The sequence below is a fragment of the Chinchilla lanigera genome, unplaced genomic scaffold (genome assembly GCF_000276665.1).
Source record: "Chinchilla lanigera isolate Chin_1 unplaced genomic scaffold, ChiLan1.0 scaffold00036, whole genome shotgun sequence".
Classification (NCBI taxonomy): domain Eukaryota; kingdom Metazoa; phylum Chordata; class Mammalia; order Rodentia; family Chinchillidae; genus Chinchilla; species Chinchilla lanigera.
The window spans coordinates 5,547,666-5,570,514 of record NW_004955437.1 but is presented as its reverse complement, the minus strand read 5'-3'; the positions used below and the strand labels follow the sequence as shown (position 1 = coordinate 5,570,514).

At 57.1% G+C, this 22,849-nt stretch overlaps 1 protein-coding gene across 1 annotated transcript in view; it reads right to left on the bottom strand.

Moving 5' to 3' along the window:
• Mdga1 (MAM domain containing glycosylphosphatidylinositol anchor 1) overlaps positions 1 to 22,831 on the bottom strand; it is a 49,297-nt gene extending 26,466 nt beyond the window's left edge. The window contains exon 1 of the mRNA XM_005389612.2: positions 22,543 to 22,831. Coding sequence (XP_005389669.1) covers positions 22,543 to 22,609 — 67 coding nt within the window. The 5' untranslated portion in view covers positions 22,610 to 22,831. The remainder of the gene's footprint in view (positions 1 to 22,542) is intronic.
• Between the last annotated feature and the right edge of the window lie 18 nt (positions 22,832 to 22,849).

Sequence of the window (22,849 nt, the reverse complement as noted above, 5' to 3'; positions counted from 1 at the left end):
AAAAAAAAAAAAAAAAAAAAAAAAAAAAAAAAAAGAAAGAACCCAGACACAAAAGCGCATACATAATGGATGATTTAATTTATTCCAGATTCAAAATTGGAAACATGAATCTTACTGTAACAGACGCTTCACGGTGACTGCCCTTGTGGGGGGGGATGGGAAGGGCATGGGAGAACTTTCTGGGGCAGACAGGTGGATGTTCTTGATCTGAGTGCGGGTTACACAAGTGGATGGACACGCAGAAAAATACAGCAACGCATCTGCTTAAGATTTCACCCTAAGTTATACGTCATTAAGGGAACAAAAAAAGCACTCACCAGCCTTCGATGTCATTAGCCATGAGATTCGGCAAGAGAAAACACAAATCATTCCAATTACCACTTCCCATCGCTGGTTCCGTTCTAGGTATAGATTTTCCTTCTGGGACAGGTGCCTGCAAGTCCAAAATCCTGGGTCCTCTCACCTTATGCCTCCGCCATGGCATTGTAATTGTCCCTGGTCCCCGGCTGAGGTTTGTTACCATGACCCAGCCTCCTCTTGACTCTGCTCACCCCTGGAATGGCTGGAACCGTGTTTCAGAGCCTGGACGCCAAAGGATTCTTCCCCCACCTCACCTCCGCCACCGGCCCTGACACCCCAGGAAGCCTCTCCTACTAACAGCACTGGATTGAAAGGCGACCAGATCTGACGCACCATGACATTCAGTCTGTCAAACAGCAAATGCTTCTGGCCCTGGCGCTGTGCTGGGCCCTGGAGGTACTGTCACAAAAAAGGCAACAAGAGCCACGGCTCAGAGAGCATTGTGGGGGACACAGAGAGCAAACAAGGGAACAGAAATAAACAGGTTGGTTCCAGAGAGTGAGGCAGGCAGGGAGAGAAGTCTGCTTTAGGGAGAGGCGGGAGGCTGATCATCGAGGACTAATTCCTGGCTGTGCTATCCACTAGCTGTGTGACATAGAGCAAGTTACTCAACCTCCCTGGGCCTCAGCCTCTCTGTTTGTTAAATGAAAACAATGATGCCTTCTCTCAGGGCTGGTGTGAGGGTTTCATGCAACAGATGTAAAACATCAGGCCCAATAGTAGGTGCTCTTTCAACAAATAACAGCTCTGGGAATGATTACATAGAAGCAAGGTATGGGGACAAGAGACCTCCCACTGGGGCCCCCTCACATCCCAGGGGTGGGAACGCTCAAAGCAGACGTGGAGCTGGTAGGGATGCGCCATGGATATGTTCGCAGTTCACGCTGAGGGCTATGCTGGGCTGGAGAGGAGGGAGGAGGAGTGGAGCCCTTTCCTCTATGTTCCCCTCACACACTCCATTGTGCGGCTTTCTACACGTGACTTAAGCCTCAGTTTTCTCACTCCTGAAATACAGTTGCCACGAGGAATATACAATCCAACTCTCAGAAAGAATTTAAAACAGCAGGGCATGGTGACGCACGCCTGTAATCCCAGTACTCGGGAGGCCGAGGGAGGAGGATCACTGTGGGTTTGAGACCAGCCTGGGCTACAAAGTGGGTTCAAGGCCAGCCTGAACTGCATCATGAGACCCTGTCTCAAAAAGACAAAAAAAAAAAAAGAATTTAAGACAGTGCCCAGCATATAGCAAGGGATCTCAGGTGCCACCAAGCCACCTAGCATTGGTTTCTTTCTTTCTTCCTTTCTTTTTCCTTCTTTCTTTCTTTTTCTCTCTCTCTTTCTTTTTTTCTTTCTTTCTTTCTTTCTTTTCTTTCTTTCTTTCCTTCCTTCCTTCCTTCTTTCCTTCTTTCCTTCTTTCCTTCTTTCCTTCTCTTTCAGTAGTGCTGGGGCTGAACCTTCACACTGAGCTACATTCCCAGCACTTTTCTATTATTTATTTTGAGACAGGGTCTTGCTGAATCCCTCAGTGGCTCAAGTTGGGGGCCAGCTTGTGATCTCTCACCTCAGCCTCCCAGGGCTGGGATGACACGCTGCACCAGCTCAACATTGATTTCCGTACGTGGCCCTGCGTGATCTCGAAGCCCCACCTCCCTGGGGCTGTGCACCCTGCGTGTGGAGCCCCTGCCTTGTCCGCTGCAAGTGGCGATGGGTGGCACATCCCCAGGGCCCACTGCGCATTTCCAGCTCCTCACCTGGGTTCTGAGAGGCAGACAGGACAGAATACAGTCTGTCTCTTTCGCGGAGCAGAATCTGAGACCCAGAAAAGAAGAGTTTGTTCAAGTCACTCAAAAGAAACTTTGCGGGGCTGGGGATTTAGCTCAGTGGCAAAAGCGCCTGCCTGGCAAGTGCAAGGTCGTGAGTTCGGTTCCCGGTACCGGAGAAAAACAAAAAAAAAAAAAAAAAAAAAAAAAAAAAAAAAAAAAAAACAAAAGAAACTTTGCGTCTCCCACCCTGTGTCCAATAGCGTTCACTGAGAGGCCACTGCAGATTTTCACGGCCACATAAAGATGCTAAAGGCTTTGTGTGTGTCAGCGACAGACTCCTCCCAGAGAACATATCAAAAGCTCTGATAAGTCCTGCAGCAAACAAACCTATGTAACTCAAGTCTCATCTAAAGCTTTCTGAAATTGACTTGAAAACCCTTTCTTCACAGAACAGCTCTTAATAAACGAGGTGCCGTAGTGTCCTGTGCAGTAAGTGAAGGAATACACAGCCCACGCTCAACACAAAGCTCACAGGTGCGGGGCTGTGCCACCCGCCCCTCCTCGGCCCGTGTGAGCGCGGCGCTGCGGCAGGGCAGCAGTCACTCGCAGGGCAGCGTCACAGTGACAGCGTCACGATGCTTTCGGTCCTCAGCTCACTCCTTTCTGCCCCCTAAAGTGTACCCTCCAAATCTGTGGGTAACGGTGGGATCTGCCAGGCCCAGTGAGCAAGCACGAGCCTTGGGACCCCCCTGTAAGGCAAATTCCAACCTGCCCACCGCCGACCCGGGTTCCAAAAGGCTTTCTCCCTGGAACTTCCGAAGGGAAGTTCCAGAGCCACATAAGACAGGCAGGTGGCAAAAAAATGGAAAACTTGATCTCAAATCCCTTCTGCTTCCCTCCTATTCTGCATTTAAAAAGATTGATCATCCAGGCTGGGGGTATGCAGTGCTGATTAAAAAAAAGTTGGGTGCCTGTTTTACATTTTAAAAATCTATTACAGTAAGTCATATTGCCATTAATCTGCCTCCAAATCCCTGAGTGTTCTGAACAAGGACATACAGAATTGGGATCTATGTCTTGGTCTTGCCTTCCATCAGATAGTCATTCAGTGAACCCTTATCAGTACGAGGTGCTAAGCCTGGTACTCAGCACGTAGGGAGCTACAGTGCTCAGGCCCTGCACTAGAGAAGCATGTGGTCTAAGAGGGCTGGGATCAGAATGATGCCCAGCAAGGCCTGCTGAGGGCATAGTGGTATAGCTCAGTGGCAGAGTACAGGGAATAAGTTTAATAGGCACCAGACCTTGAGTTCAATTTCCAGCATCAGAAAAAAAGTCAGGGGGCTGCTAGGAGACAGAGAAGGTTGCCGCAAGCTAGAGGCCTGTCTTATGTCTCAGGTCTTCCTCTCCCCCGACCACCTTCATGTAACCATAACTGTAACGCCACCATTTATTGAGCATTTACTCTGTTCCAGCATTGAACTGAGTGCTTTACGTTTATTACTGATTGCCCATAACATGGCTATTATTGTTCCCATTTTTCAGATGAGAACATTGAGTCTCAGCAAGTTTAACTAAGTAAGTGGCCCAAGAATGCCCCTCTGGTCTGGAGCTTGCTTCCTTCTGCCACTTTCAGGCCAACTCCCCCATAGACTCCACGTACCAGGTGCTGAGGCCACAAGGCTTGGGGCTCAGGGCTCAGAACTCAGGGCTCAGGGCTTGGGGCTTGAGGACACTGTCTCCATGCCACTGTTTTTTTTGTTTTTTGTTTTTGGTACCGGGAATTGAACTCAGGACCTCGTATTTGCCAGGCAGATGGTTGTGCCGCTGAGCTATATCCCCGGCCCCCATGTCACTGTTTGGGCCAGTTTTTTGCAACACCTGGAGAAGCCACCCTTCCCTCCCCCTCCTGTGACACCTCTTGCCCTCCTGGCTCCTGGTCCGCACATGTTTATTGATCCTTTTATGCATGTAATGCAGATGGACACTTAATAATTTAGCAGAGTTAACAGTGCTGAAATATTAACAAGCTCTTCTCTTTTAATTAGCTGCTCCGAGAATGGTGACCGGGGACTCGGAGAAGCCCTCCCAGGAAGGCGCTGGGCCTCCTCCTCCAGGACGTCAAGCCGGCACCCCTAGCAAGAATTCACCTTGCCCTCCCCGCTGTCTGCAGCCGGGCAGCTCTGCCCTTTATACAGCCACAGGTAACTACAGAGCTGGCTAAAGCCTGTCCCCTGTCCCCCGCTACCCACAGGTGGACCAGGTGATTTCTCAGGAGCCCTCTGAGTCTGGGGGAGGCTCCAGTTCTATACGCAGAAAATCAGTTTGAGAAGCTGGGCGTGGTGGTGCAGACCTGTCATCCCAGCCCTACGGAGGCTGAGGCAGGAGGATCACTACCAGTTCAAGGCCAGCCTGGCCTACGCAGTGAAACCCTGTCTCAAAACAGCAAAAAAAAAGAAAAGAAAATCAGTTTGAAACAGGCTGACCAGCCCCCCGCTGGCCTCGCCCTAACATGGGTCACCTTGGCGGGAGACACCAGCTGATTTATATTACATCTTTCTTTGGTCATTCTCTCTCAGGTCATTAGACCCAAGTGCAGGTTCATCGGGTTCGTTCCCTCTCCGCCCTCCCCGCTGTCTGTCCTCCCAAGGCCCCAGGGGACATACACTATCACCTTTTAATTTGCCATTGATTTACTGATTCCTTCTGTAACATTTCCAGAGCACCTATTACACCAGGCACCTCATGCCCTGGGCGCTGGGATGCGGAGCCTAATGAGACTGAGCCCTCCTGGGGGAGCAGCCCCTGCCCGCCCCGGCCACAGGCCACAGCAAACTCTGCGCCCCACCTCGAGCCCTTTCTTGCTAATCGAAACCAAACCCGCATTCATCGACCTCCCCTTTGACTGCAAAAGCGTCTGTCCTCCGGCCAAGCACATGTATCCCTGACCTGTGGGTGCAAGGGCGCTGTCACGGCACGAGGCAAGCAGCCATAGCCAAAAGGATCAGCACGCGGGCTGTCAGCCTGTCACCACAGCGGAGCACAGAAGCAAGCCCTGCCTCGTCATCACACTGCGGCCGGCTGCGGGCTGCAGGGCCTGGTTCTCTTCGTAGATCCTGCAGCTTCGGGAAGAGGCTGGCACTGGAACCAGCCCTGCTCTGCGGAAAGTGGTATCCGGCGAGTCTGCGCCCCAGTCCCTGGGAATGTCCAGCACTCTGCCCCCCGACCCAGGCTCATCAGAAGGCACCCGGGGGAGAGGGTAGAGTGATACAGAACCCTCACTGTGCACAGGCAGCCCACTTTCGGAGCTCTGGGCTGTCTAGACAGGCCACCGGGACAGCCCTCCAGATGAAGTCCCAGGCCCCCTGAGGGGAACCCTGAAGGGACTGTCTAGCCAGGCATAGCAGTGCGTGCCTGTAATCCTAGCTACTCGGGAGGCTGAGGCAAGAGGGTTACAAATTCCAGGCCAGCTTGGGTAACACAGGGACTTAGCAAGACCCTGTCTCAAAGTAAAATAAAAAGGTGAAGGCGTAGCTCAGCGGTAGACACCTGTACAATGCGCACAGGCCCTAAGTTCAAGCCCCAATAGCGCAGAAGAGGTGGAACTTTCTTTCTGGTAGGCCCCAGGACAGCAGGATCAAAACCCTTGATGAAAGGGACAAAGGGTCTCTGTAGCTACTACAGGGAAGCCACGCGCAGAAAAGAGCGCCGCGGGGCAGGAGGCTGTGAATGCAAGGCTGGGGTGCGGTGTCGGGCGGGAGCGAGTCCTCCCCTTCTTCCTGAGTGAGCTTGGGACTGCGGTCTAACCCCACCAAGCCTCGGCTTCTTCCGCAAAACGAGGGTACCAGGAGGAGCTGGCTGGGTAGTACTGGGAGGAATTTCTGGGCCACTGTGAGGCTCAAAGGAGGTGACATACACTGGATGTCATACCTGATACACACGCAGTACACTTCAGTTCCATTTCCCTTTGGTCAGAGAGGCCAGGACAATGACCGGGGCATGGGACTACCACCCTCAGGGCAGAGAATGGCTCCCAGGAACCCAGGCCCCGAGCCTGCCTGGCCCACGAGTCTGGAGCCAGGAACACAGGTTGGGGTGTCAGTCAGACTCTTGACCCCCCCCCCCCGGGGATGCCTGCCTTGAGTAGGTCCACCCTGGAGCCTGCCAGCCCCCTGTAACCCTGCTCCTAAGAGCCTGAGGCCCAGGCGCCATGGATAAAGCACACTCCCACCCCACCCCACCCCGACACCCAGGTCTAGGCTTCCAGTCCAGCGTGCAGACCCAGGCCGGTCTCAGGCCGTGGACTGGAGATAGCACTGCCTTGGCTGAAGCAAGAAGTCTCCAAGGCTCCACCAGACCCCCAAACCCAGCGGAGCCACGGGATCAAACATGGCTCTACCTGAGCCTCATGGAGCCGAGACCCACCCGGAAGCCCGGGGCCTGGCCCAGGCCTGCATGTGGGGCCACGGGGTCAGTGGATAAGGCACTGGCCCTGGGTTCACATGGGCCTCTGGGGGGTGGGGCTTGAGCCCTCTGGTAAGAATGGGCTGGTGACAGGTGAGCGGGAGACTTTTGCGTCTGGCGTGGTAGAAAAATCACCAAACCCTCATGTCTTCCTATGAAACAGAAGCCAATGATTCGAGGCAGGGTCTTTACTAAGGGAGGTGGCGTACAGGAAAGTGGCGAGTCAACTGCAAAGTTCTGCCAGCTCAGTTCTCATTATCGTTAGGTGCTGAGAGACCCAAATGCGGCTTTGGGAAGTGAGAATTAGGAGTTAAAAGGCACATCGTAACGCACCTATAAAGCCAGGGCAAATACATGAAAATGATAGAAGGCATTGTGGCCAGGCTGCGCACAAGGCCAGCACAAACTTCCTGTACCGCAGCCCCGCAGAGCGGAATGAGAGTCATAAAACTCTTCCGATCCTGTGACCTATTAGGCAATCTCACTTTGGGGAAGAGGCCCCCAGGACATAATTTAAAAGGAAAAAATTCATTCGCATAAGGGAATTCATGGCCCAACTGTTTAAAAGGAAGGGAAACTGGCTACCCAGCCGCCAGCAGCAGAGAGATGGTGACCCAAGCCCAGCACATCAATGCAGGGGGTGCTCCGTGGCCATTAAAAGTGACAGGTTTGAGGGCTAAGTCAATAGCAGGAGACGTGTGCAGGAGATAAAGTCAGTGCGGAAAGCAGCGCAGCCCACTGTTTACTGCTATGTAAAAATATATTGACAGGTATGGGCAGGGAGTTTAGAATGAATGGTTAGTGCCCGATGGTCACCGGGTTGGTTTTTTTTTCCCGATGAAGTTGTTTAAGTGGATAATAATAACGATAACAACACTGAAAGCAAAATCAATCTTGCAGCTGGGAGAGCGGGCTGGGCCTTCACCCCTAGCACAGAGGGGGAGAGGAGGGAAGGGTGGCGCTGCTGAGGGGGTGGGCTCCCCCTGCCGGGCAGCACCCCAACCCCCACCCCCAGGCCACTGTGGGATCCCAAGTCAAGCTGCAGCCCCTGGGAAGCACCACATGCCTCTGTGACCTCACCACCAGGGACTCCTCAAGGCCACCTCTGCACTGCAAGCTGGAGGTCCAAGCGGGCCGGGCCTTCACCCGGAGCCCAGGCAATAGCCACTGGAGAATCAGCTCCAGGGTTCAAACACCAGGGAGCAGCAATGGATGAACCTGGTCAGCCAGATGCTCTTCATCTGTTGACATCTGGTGACCCCCCACTTTACGGGCCCCCCACACCCCAAGAGCTGCTGCTCACCCCCACACACCCGTGCTGGCGGGAACACAGTCTCCCACTCTCCTGTGGTCAGCCAAATCTGGGAGCCGCAGGACTTCTCCTCCCGTACCTTGTGCCCACACTCAACTCACCAGGCAGCTCAAACCCATCCCCAGCCTCGGTCACCACTACCAGCTCCTGACGGATGGTCACGGTGGGCTCCTGGCAGGTCAACCAACCTCCTCTCCCTTGCCTGTGCACCTGTTCTGCACCGGCAGGCAGAGCGTGCCCTGAGCAACACCCAGTGGGATCCCATCTCTCTGCTTCTCAAAACCCAGCTGTGGCTCCCCTCATACTTGGAGTCAAAGCGGATGCTTTTTCAACAGCCTGCAATGCCCACTGTCACCTTGATCCCTTCCCCACCTCGTGTGTCTGCTGTCATCCCTAGAAGGCCAAACCCTGTGCTACCCCAGGGCCTTTGCACCTGCCATTCTCACTGCCTGAATAGCTCTTCCCCACATTTCCTTCAACTCTAAAAGGCCTTTCCTGACCACCTACTTAGGATGATGTGCCCACCTTGCCTCCCCCATTGTCCATCCCTCCCCCTGTTTTGCGTGTTCCTCCTGACACGTATCAATACCCAGCATGGTAAGTACTCACTTTCTCTTTCTGTATCCTTTCAAATGTAGATACCCCAGGAGGTAGAACTTGTTCAATCCCTTCCAGGGATGATCAATCTTTTTTTTTCCCCCTCTAAGAGTCAATTCAGGAAACATCAAATTTGGGAGCATATTTTCCTTAGTTTCGGGTATATTTAGAAATCAGGAAATGCAATACCTGCCTTCCTGCTTAAATATTGTCTCATTATTTTTTCTCCTTCACTGAAGGGTTTCTCTGTTTTTTTGGCTAAAATTTTAGAAACCACCTAAGTGGTACGCACTGTGGGATCTGATTACAATGCTGAGCCTCTGAACAACTTGCAAATGGCTTGAAATCCAGTAGGGTGGGGGAGAAAAGTGAAGGACTCAGGGGTGGGGTGGGGTGGGGGCACGGGACTGGAGTTCAATCACAGCCAAGGACTGCAAAGTCGCTGCCATTAGGAGGCTCCTGGGGGCCCAGGACGGGGAGGAGGGAGGCTGCGGGGACAGGAGGACCGGGCTGTGTCTTGGAGGAAAGTGCGGGCCTGGAATGCGCAGGGAGGTGGGTGGCAGAAGGGGCTGGGTGCAGAACACACCGCTGTCTCCCTCAATCTAGAAAGTAGCTAATGAAACCTCCTGGCTCCTTCCCCAGAAGGGAAGCAGGAAAAGAGCCGCATAGCTCCCACCCTTTGCCCGCACCGCGGCCCGTCTCCTTCCACTCTCTCTCAGCCCTGTGTTGCTTGCTGGACACAGAGCCTCCTGGGAAAGGAGCCTCCGTGACTCAGTAGTGATAGCAACAGCTTCCAGAGCCTGGGTGGGGGCCAGGATCCTTCTTGAAGCAGGGCCTCACCCCGACAGCCCGGCTGCCTCCCCGAGCACCAGGCGCCGTGCTGAGAACTGCTTTCCACGCATCCCTCCTCCCATCGAAGGAAGGCGCTATCATCAGCACTGTCTTGCAGGTGGGGAAACTGAGGCATAGGGCAAAACCTGCCCTGATCCCACAGGCAGCGTGGAGCGGAGGCAGAGCTCGAACCCAGATCTGCTTCAGAAGCTTCCACCCCGACCCTCCAGCCACACCACCTCCTATGCCCCCCACACCCCCGCAGTGAGACACATAATTCCTCGGCTTTGATATATTTAGTGACGTGATGCTGCAATTAGACCTCGGTGGTGTCATGCAGCATGGCAAGTCATGTGCCACAGCTAACCTCAGAGCTGAGAGCAGCTCATGGCTCAGCGTGAAGAGCTCCTCTGGTTATGCCCCTCCCCAGGGCAATGACTTGGGCAGTGGGGGCTGTGCGGGGCCACTTGGCCCACCCTTCCCAGAATCCTCCTCTTTGGTTGCCATGGCGCCCTCCCGCCAGGCCTGGGCCCTGACTGGGTGCAAAGGGCTTGACGGGACCAAAGAACGCTAGCCTCTTTATGGGGTCTCCTTGGAAAAAGGGGCTGCAGAGGCATCGGTCCAAAGACCCCCAGGCATCAGGGGCCCCTGGGTCCGAAGGAAAAAGCAGCTCTCAGGAGGAAGTGAAAGGGGCGGGCGGAGAGATGGGAAGAGAGGACAAGGCCAGGGCAGGAGGAGTAGCCTGGGTACTTGGCAGTACTGGCCACTGTGTCCAGAAAACAGCAGGCGCTTAGTAAACACCGGCCAGAGCGCTCGTTACTGTAGGTGCTCAGAAGAAACTTCCTGGTCGGGAAGCCCGGGAGCCCGGGTGTGCACCAACACGGACAAAGCAGGAGCCCGCGTCAGGAAGATGCACCCGAGCTCTGTGCCTCACGCAGGGGCCTTGCAAAGGTGCCAGCTCCCCTCCGGGGCTCAGCAGCTCTGTCCCCCACGCCTGGCCCAGCCTCCCTCCTGGCACAGGCGCGGCGGGTGAGCACACGCCTGGCACTGGCCCCAGAGCCCGGGAGAGAGGCTCTGAGCGGGATGCTTTGTGTTTACGAAGACCAAACCCACAACTGAGCTCTCCAGCCCCCGCCAGCCCCACCCTCCCGTCCTCACCCCCCTGGGAACCAGGGGGCACCAGCTGCCACCCTGGTTGGCAATGAGGAGCCAGGGGCCAGGCCAAGCTTGGCCCCCCTGCCCAGCCCCCTTCCTGCCTGGAATACAAATCAGAGGGAAACGCTCTCCTCTGTTTGAACAAATTGCTATGGATTCCTCCCTGTCTCCGGTCAGGGCTCGCGATGGGGGATATTTTCACTTGCCGACTGCTAATAGACTCAGGAGAAGCTGCCGGATCGATCGAGGCCGGGAAAATTAGCCAGGAGCTCCAGGCCAGCCTCGGCCTGCCCCTGCCCCCGCGTCAGGCCTCCCAGAAGGGGCAGAGGGCAGCCGTTCCCAGACCGGACATAAGCAAAGGACAGCAAGACTGGCAGGCCGACCCAGGTGCCCAATGCCCATGCATTGCCCCTGAGGCATGGCCACCAGGGGCTGGCTGCTGGGGAGTGGGACAAAGGTGGCCCAGAGAAGCCCCCACTGAGGTGTACAGGGCAAGCCATGCACAGACACACGCGTCCACGCACCTGCGTGCTGCAGCAGAGCACGCGTGCACACACCAACTGTGCACGCGCACACCTGCTCTGTCTACACGTGCAGAGACATGCAGGAGGCGCACGGTGTGGGGTAGAAAGAACACTGGCAGGCACTGTATTTCTGCTCCTGTCACAGTCCTGGTGAGAGCAGTGCGTGTTGTGCAGGGGGAAAACACACACGCACACGTACACACAATGAGGTGGAGGCTGCAGCCTCCACGTGACCCACAGCCTCTGACCCTTACGCCCTCAGCTCCCTGGGAAGCAAGGCAGCGAGCCAGGCGCGGTTTCTGTGCCACGGGTACAACAGGGCATCCCTCAGCAGTGAGCTCTGGCTGGCACCCCTGAGGCCACAGTGCCAGCGGGCAATGCCAGGGGCCGAGGCCATGTGCAGGAGCTGAGGGCAAAGCTGGAACAGGGCAGAGCTTGCTGCCATCGCCGAGGGCCCCAGACGGAGCCAGATGGCTCGGTCAGGAGAAGGCCAGTCTTGTCTCCTGCCTGGTCCGGCCCACGCCGCACACACCCCTCCGACGGTTACCGCCTGGGTCTGGCCTGGAGACACACACGGAAGAAGAGACTGCTCACCGCCGCGAGGCTGGCGAGAACCTTTGCTTCCAGCGACTGGTGTCCGCCTCCAAAACTAAGCGAACAGACCTGGGTAACCTCCAGGTCCATTGCCCTGGACCTTCCATGATTCCAAGCTGGGCCCCCTACTTGCTGTTGTCCTGAGGACTTTTCTTGCCCCCTCCGAGCCTCAGTTTGCTCTTCTGACAAGTGATTAGGTCTCCCTACGATCTCCTCTGACTGTGGCTCTCCAGCCCCAGCAGCCGCTCTGCGCAGACCCCGGCCCCAGCTTTGAATTTATTAAAGCTGGGAACAAGTGACCGAGCCTCTTCTGGCAGTGCCCAAAGGACCCCACAGATTTGGGCTTGTCCTCGTTGATCCCAGCCTGGCCCCTGTAGGTGTAAAGGGCTGGAAGTCCAGCAGGAAGTCTCAAGGGAACCCGACAGGGGAGGGTTTCGGGCACAGAATCCATGGAAGTCAATGGGCAGCTCAGGGGTCTGGTGGCCACAGGGCACAGTTTTCAGCCTGGAACCAGGGCTGAGACCTGCGGCACAGAAGACGGGACCGGGAACAACGAGGCTGGCTCTGCAGAGGCACCAGGTCCTGGGCCACTGAGGTCCCTCTGCCAGCTTCAGGACATCACCTCCTCCTTGACCTGCCGAAGCTGGGGGCTGTGGTCAGGGAGGGAGGACAGGGACCGAACAGCCCCAGGAGCAGCCCGCCACACCACCTCCCTCACCCACGGTGGGACCTGCTGGTCCCCCTCTGCCCCGGAACCCCGCAAGGGATGTGACAATAGCTGGCTCAGTACGCCACCTCTTACAGGTGCTTGTTGTAGGGTTCCTCACTCCCCGGCTCACATCCCCCTTGCTCTGCAGAGCCCTGGTCTTACCCTAAGAAGCTACCTGTCCTCAGCTTCCTGACTTAGGGCCAAACTAAGGCCCCTGGCCCAGGTGAATTTTAATTGTCCACTATTATATCTCCCACATGGCCACGCCCAGAGCTCACCTCTTGTGTAACACCACACACACACACACACACACACATACACACACAGCACATGGCCCACCATGTCCCGGCCTCCCTCCATCACCCCTCTGGAAAACTCCATGCCTGAATCCCAAGTTTCATACCCGACCCATCTAAGAAGGCCCGGATGGCCAGGCCTCCTCAGAGCAGCCTGCAGGGGTGAAGTGTGGGGCTATAGGGAAGGGAGCACAGAACAAGCTTCTCAGCCCGAGCTGCCCCGGAGACCTGAGTGAGCCGCAGTGGAGCCCTGTGGACTCGGGAGGGTGTGGGCGGGCCGGGAGGTAGGCAGATGAGTCAGAACGCCATCCCAGGACCCTTGGGCCCAAGGCTTTCAGCACAGCCCGTCTCTGTTCCCTAAAGCCAGGAAGCGGCTTTCTGGAGGGGGGTCCCCAGAGCCTCCCTATTGCTGGGATGAAGGTGGAGAGAGAGGGGCCAACCCTGAACACCAGCAGTCTTGTTGGGGAGCAGAAGGGTGGGGCCAGTGAGAGGAGGGGACAAAACCGTGTCCAAGGGAAGCTGGCGGGACTGAAGATGTAAACAGAAGTCTTGCAAGGGGCTCTGGGAAGTTCTTTAAAGGCAAACGACTCAGCTGGTAAAGCCACCCTTTGAAGTGTTGCTTCTTCCGGCCTGGAGTATGTCATGATGGTTGAGCCCCAACAGCCCTTTGGTGACCTTGAGGCAAAATGCTCCAAGACAGGGCCTCCCAGATTGTGCTGAACACCGGAATCACCTAGGGATCTTTTTTAACGCTGACGGCTGGTTCCCACCCCTAGACATCCTGATTTCATTGTATGAGGTACAACCTGGGCACTGGGATTGTTAAAAACTCCCCAGGATATTTTAATGGACAGGTAGGTTTGGGAACCATTGCTTAGGGAAGGAGGGCAACAGGATGGGAGGAGCCTGGACAGCCTAGCTCTAGACAGCAGAAGTCGGGCATCAGAACAGTGGCTCCTGGGGGCTAGGGTCGCCATGCTATTCTCAGCTGACTCTACCACCTTCTGCCCTACGGCCTTGCACAAGTCACTCTACCGGAACCTCAGGAATGAGTTCAATTGTGACCTGAGGCCACCTGCTGTCACTTCTGCAGGTGGCCCCCTGTCCCAGCCCCTCCCCACTGAAATATTTGCCTGAGGCACACTGAACTGCTACTCTGCAAACCAGCGCTGAAATTCTCATATCATCCTCCAGCACACAGAGAAGAGAATTAATAAACTCAAGAGCCACCATTCAAAAAGGCAACAGAACTGACTTACGCAATCAACAGAAAGGACTTTTCTGGGGCAGTCTCTGGTTCCAGCCTCTTTAGGTTAGGGAGAAAATGTGGTGGCTCAGGCCTGTAATCCCAGCACTTGGAGGCTGAGGCAGGAAGATCACTGCAAATCCGAGGCCAGCCTGGGCTAAATAGTAAGATTATGATTTAGAAAAAAATAAAGGCACAGCGAGAGCTGCTCATCTCTTGAGGTCCTGGCCTGGACCTTCCGGTTAGAACCATGAGAGTAGAAAGTCTCTGTTTGAAGTTTAAAAAATCAGTATAAGTGGGCTGTTTTTTTAAAGACCCCAGGGTCCATCTAAGTGCGGTGGAGTCTAAGCTCAGGCAGTGACCTGGAAAGCCTAGACACGCCCTCAGGGAAGAAGATGTGTGTTTAGCCTGCCTCCTTCCGATCTGTCCACACCAGCTGTGCCCAGCATCAGCTGGAGAGCTCTTCCCACCACAGCTGCCTCGCTGCCACCTGCAGAGCTTCTGAATCAGAGAGCCCGGGGCGGAGCCTCGGCGGCTGGGAAAATCCTCCAGGTGGTCCTGACAGCAGTGGCGGTGTCGGGGCTGAGAACCACTTCTCCACACAGCTTCTGTCTCCAGATAATCAAAGCGCCCTGAATTTCCGGGACAGGAGAGGAACTGAGAAGGACCTGTGGTGACTTCTTCAAGGCTGGCCAAGGGATGCCCCACCAGACAGGCACCGGGCTTCGGGGAAGGCAGCTGCGACCCAGCCTCCCCCGCCTGCCACAGTTCGCAAAAGCCTGCCCCTCTTGCTTCCAGGGCCACCCACACCCGGGGCTGCCCGCCATCTGCCGGCCACCCCCTCTGCTCTGTGGAAGAGTCCCCACAGTCCACCTTAGAGTTGACAAAGCGCCATCTGTCATTCACGGGCTTCTCTGTGACCCCACCAGGCGGGTGTGCCTGAACTCGCTTTCCAGATAGGGAAACTGAGGCTCAGAGAGGCGAAGCCCCGCCTGCAGCTGTCCACTGCCCCCCCTGCCCCCAGCTCTGCCAGCTGGAGTCCTCTCTCCTTGACGGCCTGGTTGTGCAAAGGGCAATGCATAGGCCAGCTGCCGGGCATCTCCTGGGATTTAGTGAGAAGAGTCACGGTGCACCCCCGCCCTGCGGAGTGGGAATCTGCATTTTCACAAGGTCCGCAGGAGCCCCGAGGGTCGGAAGTCTGGGGGTCCCCTCCTCACGCTGCTTCCCTACCGGCCAGCCCTCTGCCTCAGCCCATCCTTCCTCCCACGGACTCGTCCCTGACTTTTGGGTCAGGGTCTCCTCTTTCTCCTCCCATCCCCTAAATACCGGTGTGCCCCAGGGCTCTGGCCTCACCCGGTCCCCCTTCAGAGCCTGTTGTAGTTCCCGCCCACATTCTACCGTGGACGTGAATGCAGATGTGCACGCGCGCCTCTGCGGGGCCCATCTCTCCCCAAACCCGAGACTCGTCCACCCGACCAGCCAGCGGCCCCTCCGGACAGCCCAGGGCCTCGGTCCTGCACTCCAAGCCCCCCAAACCCACCCACACTGCCATGAACACCGCACCCCCCCCCCATGCTAAATTGGAGCTCTATGCTCAGGGCCCCCAGGCCACATCCCACGGCAGGTGTGACAAAAGGAGAGGCCGCCAACGCCCTAAAAAGCGATGTCCCTTGTCAGAGGCCAAGCAAGGCAGAGCCAGGATTCAGACTCGCTTTCTTACCCCAATGCCCAGGTCCTTAACTCCTTCACTGCCTGGCCTGGGGAGGCTTTTGTGCTTCCTGTGACCGTTGATTGCCTGGTCCCGTCCCCGATCCCAAGGCCCAGGGCCATCCTCACGGGAGCCCTTACCAGGCAGTTTTAGGACCTAAAGCTGCACAGCGTCCTTTCTCACCTTTTGCAACAGCCTCTAGCTGGCCCCCTCCAGCGCCCAACAGGGCACTCCACACCTGGCGGCCAGAGGGACTCTATAAAGGGGCCCCTCATGTCCTCCTGCTCAGAATTTTCCACAGTATCCACCTCACTCAGGATAAAATCCAAAGTCCTTACTAGCCTTCAAGACCCCAGGCTTCTGGCCCTACAAACCCTCTCCCCTACTCCCTGGCCCTCCTCCCCTTATTCACTCTTGCTCTGGCCACACTGAGCTCCCCACTGTCACGCAGCAGGTCAGGCATGCTCCTGCCCCAGGGCCTTTGCACTGACTTGTCTCCCGCCCAGAACACAATCCCTGCAGAGATCCGCCAGGCTTCCTTCCTCGGCATTTTCCAGTTTTCGCTCTGGTGGCACTGCCTCACAGAGACCCCTGACCATGACAGGCAAACTCGAACGAAACACAGTTCACCACTCTTTGCCACCTTAAATGCTCTCTCTCTCCACAACACTCACTGCCAAAAGATGAGCCAGCTTCTGGTTCCCTCACATATTTACTGCTGCACCTGTCTCAACCTGAATGTGGCTTCCAGGACAGCAAAAGCGTGCTTTTCTCACTAGCTCTCTTGAATGGCTCAAACTGAGGCACCGTTTGTTGAGTGACTAGTTTTTATACCCACTCCCTCCTGATCTTTTTCACTAAATACCGGTCAAGCGCTCACCCAAAGTGCTCCGGACTCATGCAAGGCCTCCGGGGCATCTCCCTGCGATCTCCTCCAACTCACAGCTGCATGGCTGCCTGGCCCAAAACTTGGCTCACGCCCACCCCCTGCCCCGCTGAGCTCTTCCTGATAGCTTCTTCCAGGGCCAGAATTCCAGCCCTAAATGCTCATAAGCGTGTGCTCTGCAATCAGCCACCCAGGCTCGGGTCCAGTTCTGACCCCTGCACAAGTGACCTCACTGGTCTGAGGCCTCAGTTTACTCATGGGTAGAATGGGCTGCTGAGTCAACAGTTCCAGGGGTAGTCACGAATATTTGTGAGTTCAGCCTGGTAGTACATGCCAGGGATTGCCATTAATATTCCTTGTCTTTTCCAACCCCAAATGCCCTGATTCCCTTTGGCCCAAATGTACCACTCTGTCCCCCACACAGCGGTCTTTAGCCTGTGTCTGCACCACCACACACCCTCTCCCTGCGATGTCCTATCCGGCCTGTTGTCAGGGGCAATTTAAACACCGCCTCTGCCACCCGGCCTGGGAAGCGACTTGTTCATCCCTCCAAACCCCTGCCCTGGGCTGGGGATTTAGCTCAGCGGCACAGAGCCTGCCTGGCAAGCGCAAGGTTGTGAGTTCGATTCCCGGTACCGGAAAAGAACAAAACTAAACAAACAAACAAAAAAAAAAAACCCTTTATCTGCCCTCGCCACGTGGCATTTATCAAGATCTCTCGAGAACCAGCATCTCTCCTCCTCCCTCGGAGCCGTCCCTGTCCCTGGCCGAGCCCAGGGCTGTGTCTGACTCAGGGCGGCGACTCTGGGAATACTAAATGAATGGTGAGCAGCAAGCACAGCCAGAGCTCTGCTCCCTGCTAAATCAGAAGCCCCACTAGGATCAAGTCTTGGGGCTACTTCCTACCAGCTGGGCTACCGAGAACAGGACACTTAAATCCTCAGGACCGCAGCTTCCCCGTCTGTGAAATGGAGACACCAGCACCTGCCTCCTGGGCTGACCTCTCAGAACGTCACAGGGATCAAAGGCAAGAGAGGCCTAAAAACGCTTGGGAGGGCAGATGGCACTTACACAGTGGTGAGGGATTACTGCCAGAACCAACCCCAGCCCCTAAATAGTTCATTCCTCTTCCTGCAAAAAGACAACTGAAAGGACCATCACCAAAGGCGTGGCTCCATTTCAAGTGAGCTTTACTGTCTTCTACTTTTATTCATCATTGGATTGTTTTGCAAAAGTGTGTTATTCACAGACTTAGGAATTCATTGCTGAAAAAACAAAAAAGATTCATTCATTTGAGCTGCACATGGCCTTATCAACACCCCACATCAGCATTAAGGGCCGCAGGGGCTCTCGGTACCCGGCACTTCCCATGGCAAAGCCTGCAGGGCACAGTCTTCTGACAATGGGATGAGGCGCTGTGCCCTGGGTCTGTAGGAAGTGACCCTGCAAGGGCACGGCCCCCTGCACACAAAGCATTGTTTGGCCAGGAGCCCACCAAGCTGAGCTGGGCCCCGCACCGACCTCTCCCCCTCGCCTTTGGAAGACTTGGACCCCTCAGGAAGTGCAGCTCTAGCCATGTGCAGTGCCCTGTTACACTAGGATGGGTATACAGGAGCTGGCGGGAGGGCTGGAGCTCCAGGAGCCCCTAACGAGGCCCCTTCAGCCCCAGGCTGAAGAATGGGAGTGTCCCTGCCTCCCTAGGGTGAGGCCCACAGAATCCAGGAAAAGTGAGAAGCAATGTGGTGGCCAAGCCCGCCCCCTGCTGACTAGGTCTGGAGCAGCAGCGCCAGACACTCAGGGCAGGGCTCCTAGGCAGCTACATACACGCCAGGCGCTCGCCCCCCAACTGGCCCAGGCCCAGGCCCTGCTCAGGCCCAGGTGCCCAGAGGCAGGGAGGGGTGGGATGGGGCCCTGGTGGGCCCAAGCTTCCACCTGCCATGTCGCCTGTCTTCCTCGGGTGGGGCATCTCCTGGTGCTTCCTGAGTGCTACTGCAAGGAGATGAGGGCCGCCAGGTGGGCAGGAGTGTGCGGGAGGGAGGCAGGTGGCGGCGCCTCCACATTCCTGCCTCGGTCTCTCTCCTCCCAGGCCCATCCTTGCCTCCTGGGCAGCCAGGAGAAACCAGGGCTGCTACCACCGCCCGGATTTCCACTCCCGCCCCCAGGTATTGATTTCCGGCATCATTCATTTGCCAGGCCTTGGCGGCTGTGATTAGCTCCCTCCATTCTCCCCACGGAGCCCCCCGCCCGGCCCTCCATGTTCCAGCAAAGCAGAGCTAATACCAGGCTCTAAATGAGGCTTTGCCACCCTGGCCCCAGCAGCTCACAGCCGGGCTTGGCCAATTACACGCAGGCCCTCGAATAGCCCGACCTTGGGCCCCCGAGGGGGCTCTCCGCTAATAAAATCCGCTCGAACCCATCTCCCCCTGGAGCCCCCGCCCACCTGTGAAGCCCAATGCCCCGCCTGAGGTATGGGAAGGGACATCCCAAGGATCTGGGGCCCCGGGGGGCTCTCTGTCCTCACAGCATGAGCCTGGCAGCCTCAGGGCTGGCTCAGGAGCTGGCACCAATTTAGGGGCGTGCACAGTGCTGGCAAAGCAAACAAACAGCCTGGATTTGTGGGCACGGAGCACTTTCTCTCGCTCCCGCATGCAGTATCTACGGGTGGGAAGAAAGACAGAACAGAGGCAAGAGCCTTCCTGAGAACACTCAGGAAACCCAGAGCCTTCCGCTACCCTGGGGGACCGGCTGTGGGACTCCACGCCTCCCCCAGGGAAGAGCCAGATGTGAGCAGCCAGATTCAAGGCAGAGGGGGGAATCGCCAGCGAAAAATCCCAAGTGCCCACATCCCGATCAACACCCCGAGGACGATACCGGGAGACTCACTTCCTGAGATTCCTTCCCTGCACTCCCCAGAGGAGGGGAAAAAACCTGACTTAGTGATAATTCTGTAAGCTATGTTGCTCTTGTCAAATTATTCAACATCTGTCTTCATGTTCCCACAAAAATTAGCATAGGATAGTAGTTTCTGATGACACCTTTGGTGAAATATTTTGACTTCCACCAGTAAGTTGCAAACAACCTGTCTTAAGGATAATGTCAATTCCCACTCCTGCATATTAAATAATCCAGGGGTTTGTTGTGTTTGAGTAAGGGAGAGGAATCCCACCAACCTGGCCGGAAGTCTGGCTGCTCTGAGGGGAAGAGAGGACGCCCGGACAGAAGAGGGGGTGTTCTCAGCACTCGGGATATTGCTCCTCCATCACTTGGCTACTGCCTTGCCCCAGAGCAAGGCCTCTGGGCCCAGCCCAACACCCCGGCCTGCCAGAAAGCAGATTACAGGATCCACCCGGAGGACAGCAAACTGGGCCAGGAGATCGGGAAGCGAAGAGGGAGGGGGATCGGCTCCAAATAGACCATCTGGTCCGGCACTCGGCTGCTATAGCATCTGTGCCCCAAAGAAAAGAGAAGCCACCTGGCCACAATGAGCCTCCCCAGCCCTGTTGCAGGCAGCAGAGCTGACAGTGGGCGCGGACTACAGCGAGAGCATGGCCTAGGGCTCTGGGCACCTGCCTCCTCCCAGCCCAGGCCAGATGCTGCTGGGTTCACCCCGCATCCGCCTTCCTCTCTTCAACTGAGACTCCTTACTAACCTGCCCCTCCGCAGCTCCATGGGCATGGGGGTAGGGGGGCAGAGCCTGGGCTTCCTCTCTGGGGCACACGTTTTTCTCCTGTGCCTTGAGCACAACATTCTGCCACCCTGCCCACTGCCAGGGCCACAAGGGCCTTCTAGCCTCTCCTTCTTTGGAGGACCCCAACACTCTCCTTAAGCAGAACCCTTCCCCAGAGCCCCCCTTGCCCTGCTGGAAACCAAGCCCTGGACAGACTTCTTGGGGAGCAAGAATTCCACGAAGCTGTTTAACCTCCTGCAAGCGTGGCCCTCCACTCACTCAGCAAATATCTGCTGCACTCCCATGCTGGGGCTGCCTGAGGCGGGGACAGGGACCTGAGTGGTCATCTCTGTCCCCCACCTGCTGCCCTCACTCTTTCCCAAGCGCTTCATCTGCTTGGGGGTGGGAGCAGTAGAGTGAACCCCAGCTCTCCATCCCACTTCTTACACCAGCCCCAGCCTACAGAGGTGCCTGCGTGCCCCACATCTGCCCAGTAATTTATCATCACGAAGAACTCAGCAACGTCTCTCGGTTCTCCTCCTGCTGTGTTAGATCTTTCCCTCTCGATCCACCTCAATCTAGACTTTCCATCTCTCAATTCTCCTTCTTCCCAGGGAGCCAGACTCTCCAAGGGAAGGTGGAGAGAACGTCACCCAGAGAGCCAGAGGCTGTCCTGGTGCGCCCACCTGATCCGGCCCTCTGTGATTTGTGTTGAGGGACAATAGCTGGGACTGGGCACATGAAGGGGGAGGTACAAAGAGAAAAGGGGACAGATAAGCCTGTGAGTCTAAAGACTTTCATTTCGGAGGACCTGCCCTTGTCCTCTGAAGCCCACCCTCACTGCTGGGGGTTTCTTGGCCAGGCCCCATCAACCCTGGAGAAGGTGCAGAAGCTGGAGGGGACTTGGTCCCCAAGCCCCACTGGGAGACCTGCCCAAGGGCACATGGAAGGAGCTGCTGAGGGAGGACACGGGTGGGGGTCCCCTGAGCCCTTGAGGAGGAAGCACCAGGCTCAGCAGCAGCCCTCTTGGGGAACCCCAAGGAGGCAGCGGAGCTGGAGGGAATCCTTGGGGACAAGGAAGAAAGAGGAATCCCCGGGTCGCTGGTCTTCCTCTGTCCTAAGGAGCCAAAGCCTCCAGGGCCGGCTAGGGGGCTCCTCCCCACAGCCCAGCCTCTCCGGTGCCTGCAGCTCCCCTCCTCCCCGCTGCCTCTTCTAGCCTCTGTAAGGGGCCAGGCGGCAAGAGACACACAAACTAATTAAGAAGCGGAGTTTGGCCGGATGCCTGGGCCCGCCTCACCGGGGAATTCAGCCCAAGCCAGCTAGCTGTGCAAGGCCTGGGCAGGCCACCTCCCAGACCCCCGACACCCCTTCCTCTTGCCAGGCACAGGAAGACAGATCAGGGCCCCCTCCAGAAGGAAGCATTTAGCACCTGAAGCTGGCAGCCAGGGCACACTGCATCTGTCATCCTACAGCGCACAGGACAAACTCTCCCCTGATCTAAAGCGGGGATAGTCAGGCCCTCAGCCCCGAAGAGGGAACCCACCCCAGCCACACGCTAAAAAGTGATCTACAGAGACCAGCCTGCAGAAGGGAGCGGGGAGAGGGAGGGCAGTGGGCCCTGCAGACGGCTTGGGTCACAGCACGGTGGGAGGGGTGAGCCGGGGTGACCCTGAACGGCCGGTGCCTGCTCTTGGGGACCTTCCCGGGGAGACACACGGGCTAGAATGGAGAAGGGGTCGGAGCTCGGCGAGGGGCGCGGGAGCAGAGCTGCGCGGCCAGAGGCAGAGTTTGACCACGTAGGCCGATGGGTGCGTTCCGTGTTTGCGTTTGCTGGGAACGGTGGCTGGATGTGTCTGTGTGTGCAGGCAGGGAGAACGAAGGTGGGGCTGGGCGGCCAGGGACGGGAAGAACCGGCTTGGGAGAAGTCTGAAAGGGGGTTCCGGGGTCGGGAGACGCCAGAATCCGCTCCTACTGTCACGGAGTGAACAGGGACAGCGAAGCCGCAGCGCCCGCGGTTGGAAGGCGAGCCCAGCGCCAGCCCTCAAGCAGCTCGCCCGCAGCCGCGCGCAACTCGGGATCGCGCTGCGCTCGCTTCCCCTCCGGAAGCGGAGCCAGAGCAGGACGCGGTGTCGGTGTGAGTAGCTACTCCAGCCCGGTGCGTGGGGTCTCCGAGTCACTGGGTTCCAAGTCACTCCTGCACCTGGCAGGATTTGGGAAAACGGTACCTCCCCCTGGCATCCCCAGCTTCACGCCAGACCCTATATGCCGAAGCCACCAGCTCAGTCCCCTCGCGCGCCGGAGAAGGGCGAACGCGGCATCCACTCCGGAGTCCGAGCCGAGGTCTCCACCGAGCCCCGGCAGTGCGCACTTTGCGCCTCTTGCAAAGTTTCCGCGCGGGGCTAAGCCAGCGTGGAGCGGGACGCGGGCTCTTACCGTAGACTCCTTGTCCCCGGCAGTGGAAGGGGATCAGCGCCAGAAGTAGCAGGCAGGTCACCTCCATCTTCACGGCCGGTGCTTCATCCCCGCGAGGCGGCGCAGCCTGAGACGCGGCGGGGGCGCGTCCGCCGGGGACCCGCGACGCCCCCTGTGTCTCCCTCTTCCCCCGAGAGGCGGCGGAGACCAGGAAACCGAGGAGGCGGCGGCGGCGGCGGCGGCGACTCGGGTTTCTCCTCGGGCAGGGCTGCTGTCCGCGCGGGGACGCAGGGGGCGCTGGCCTGGCCCCGAGTGCCGCGAAGCGCCC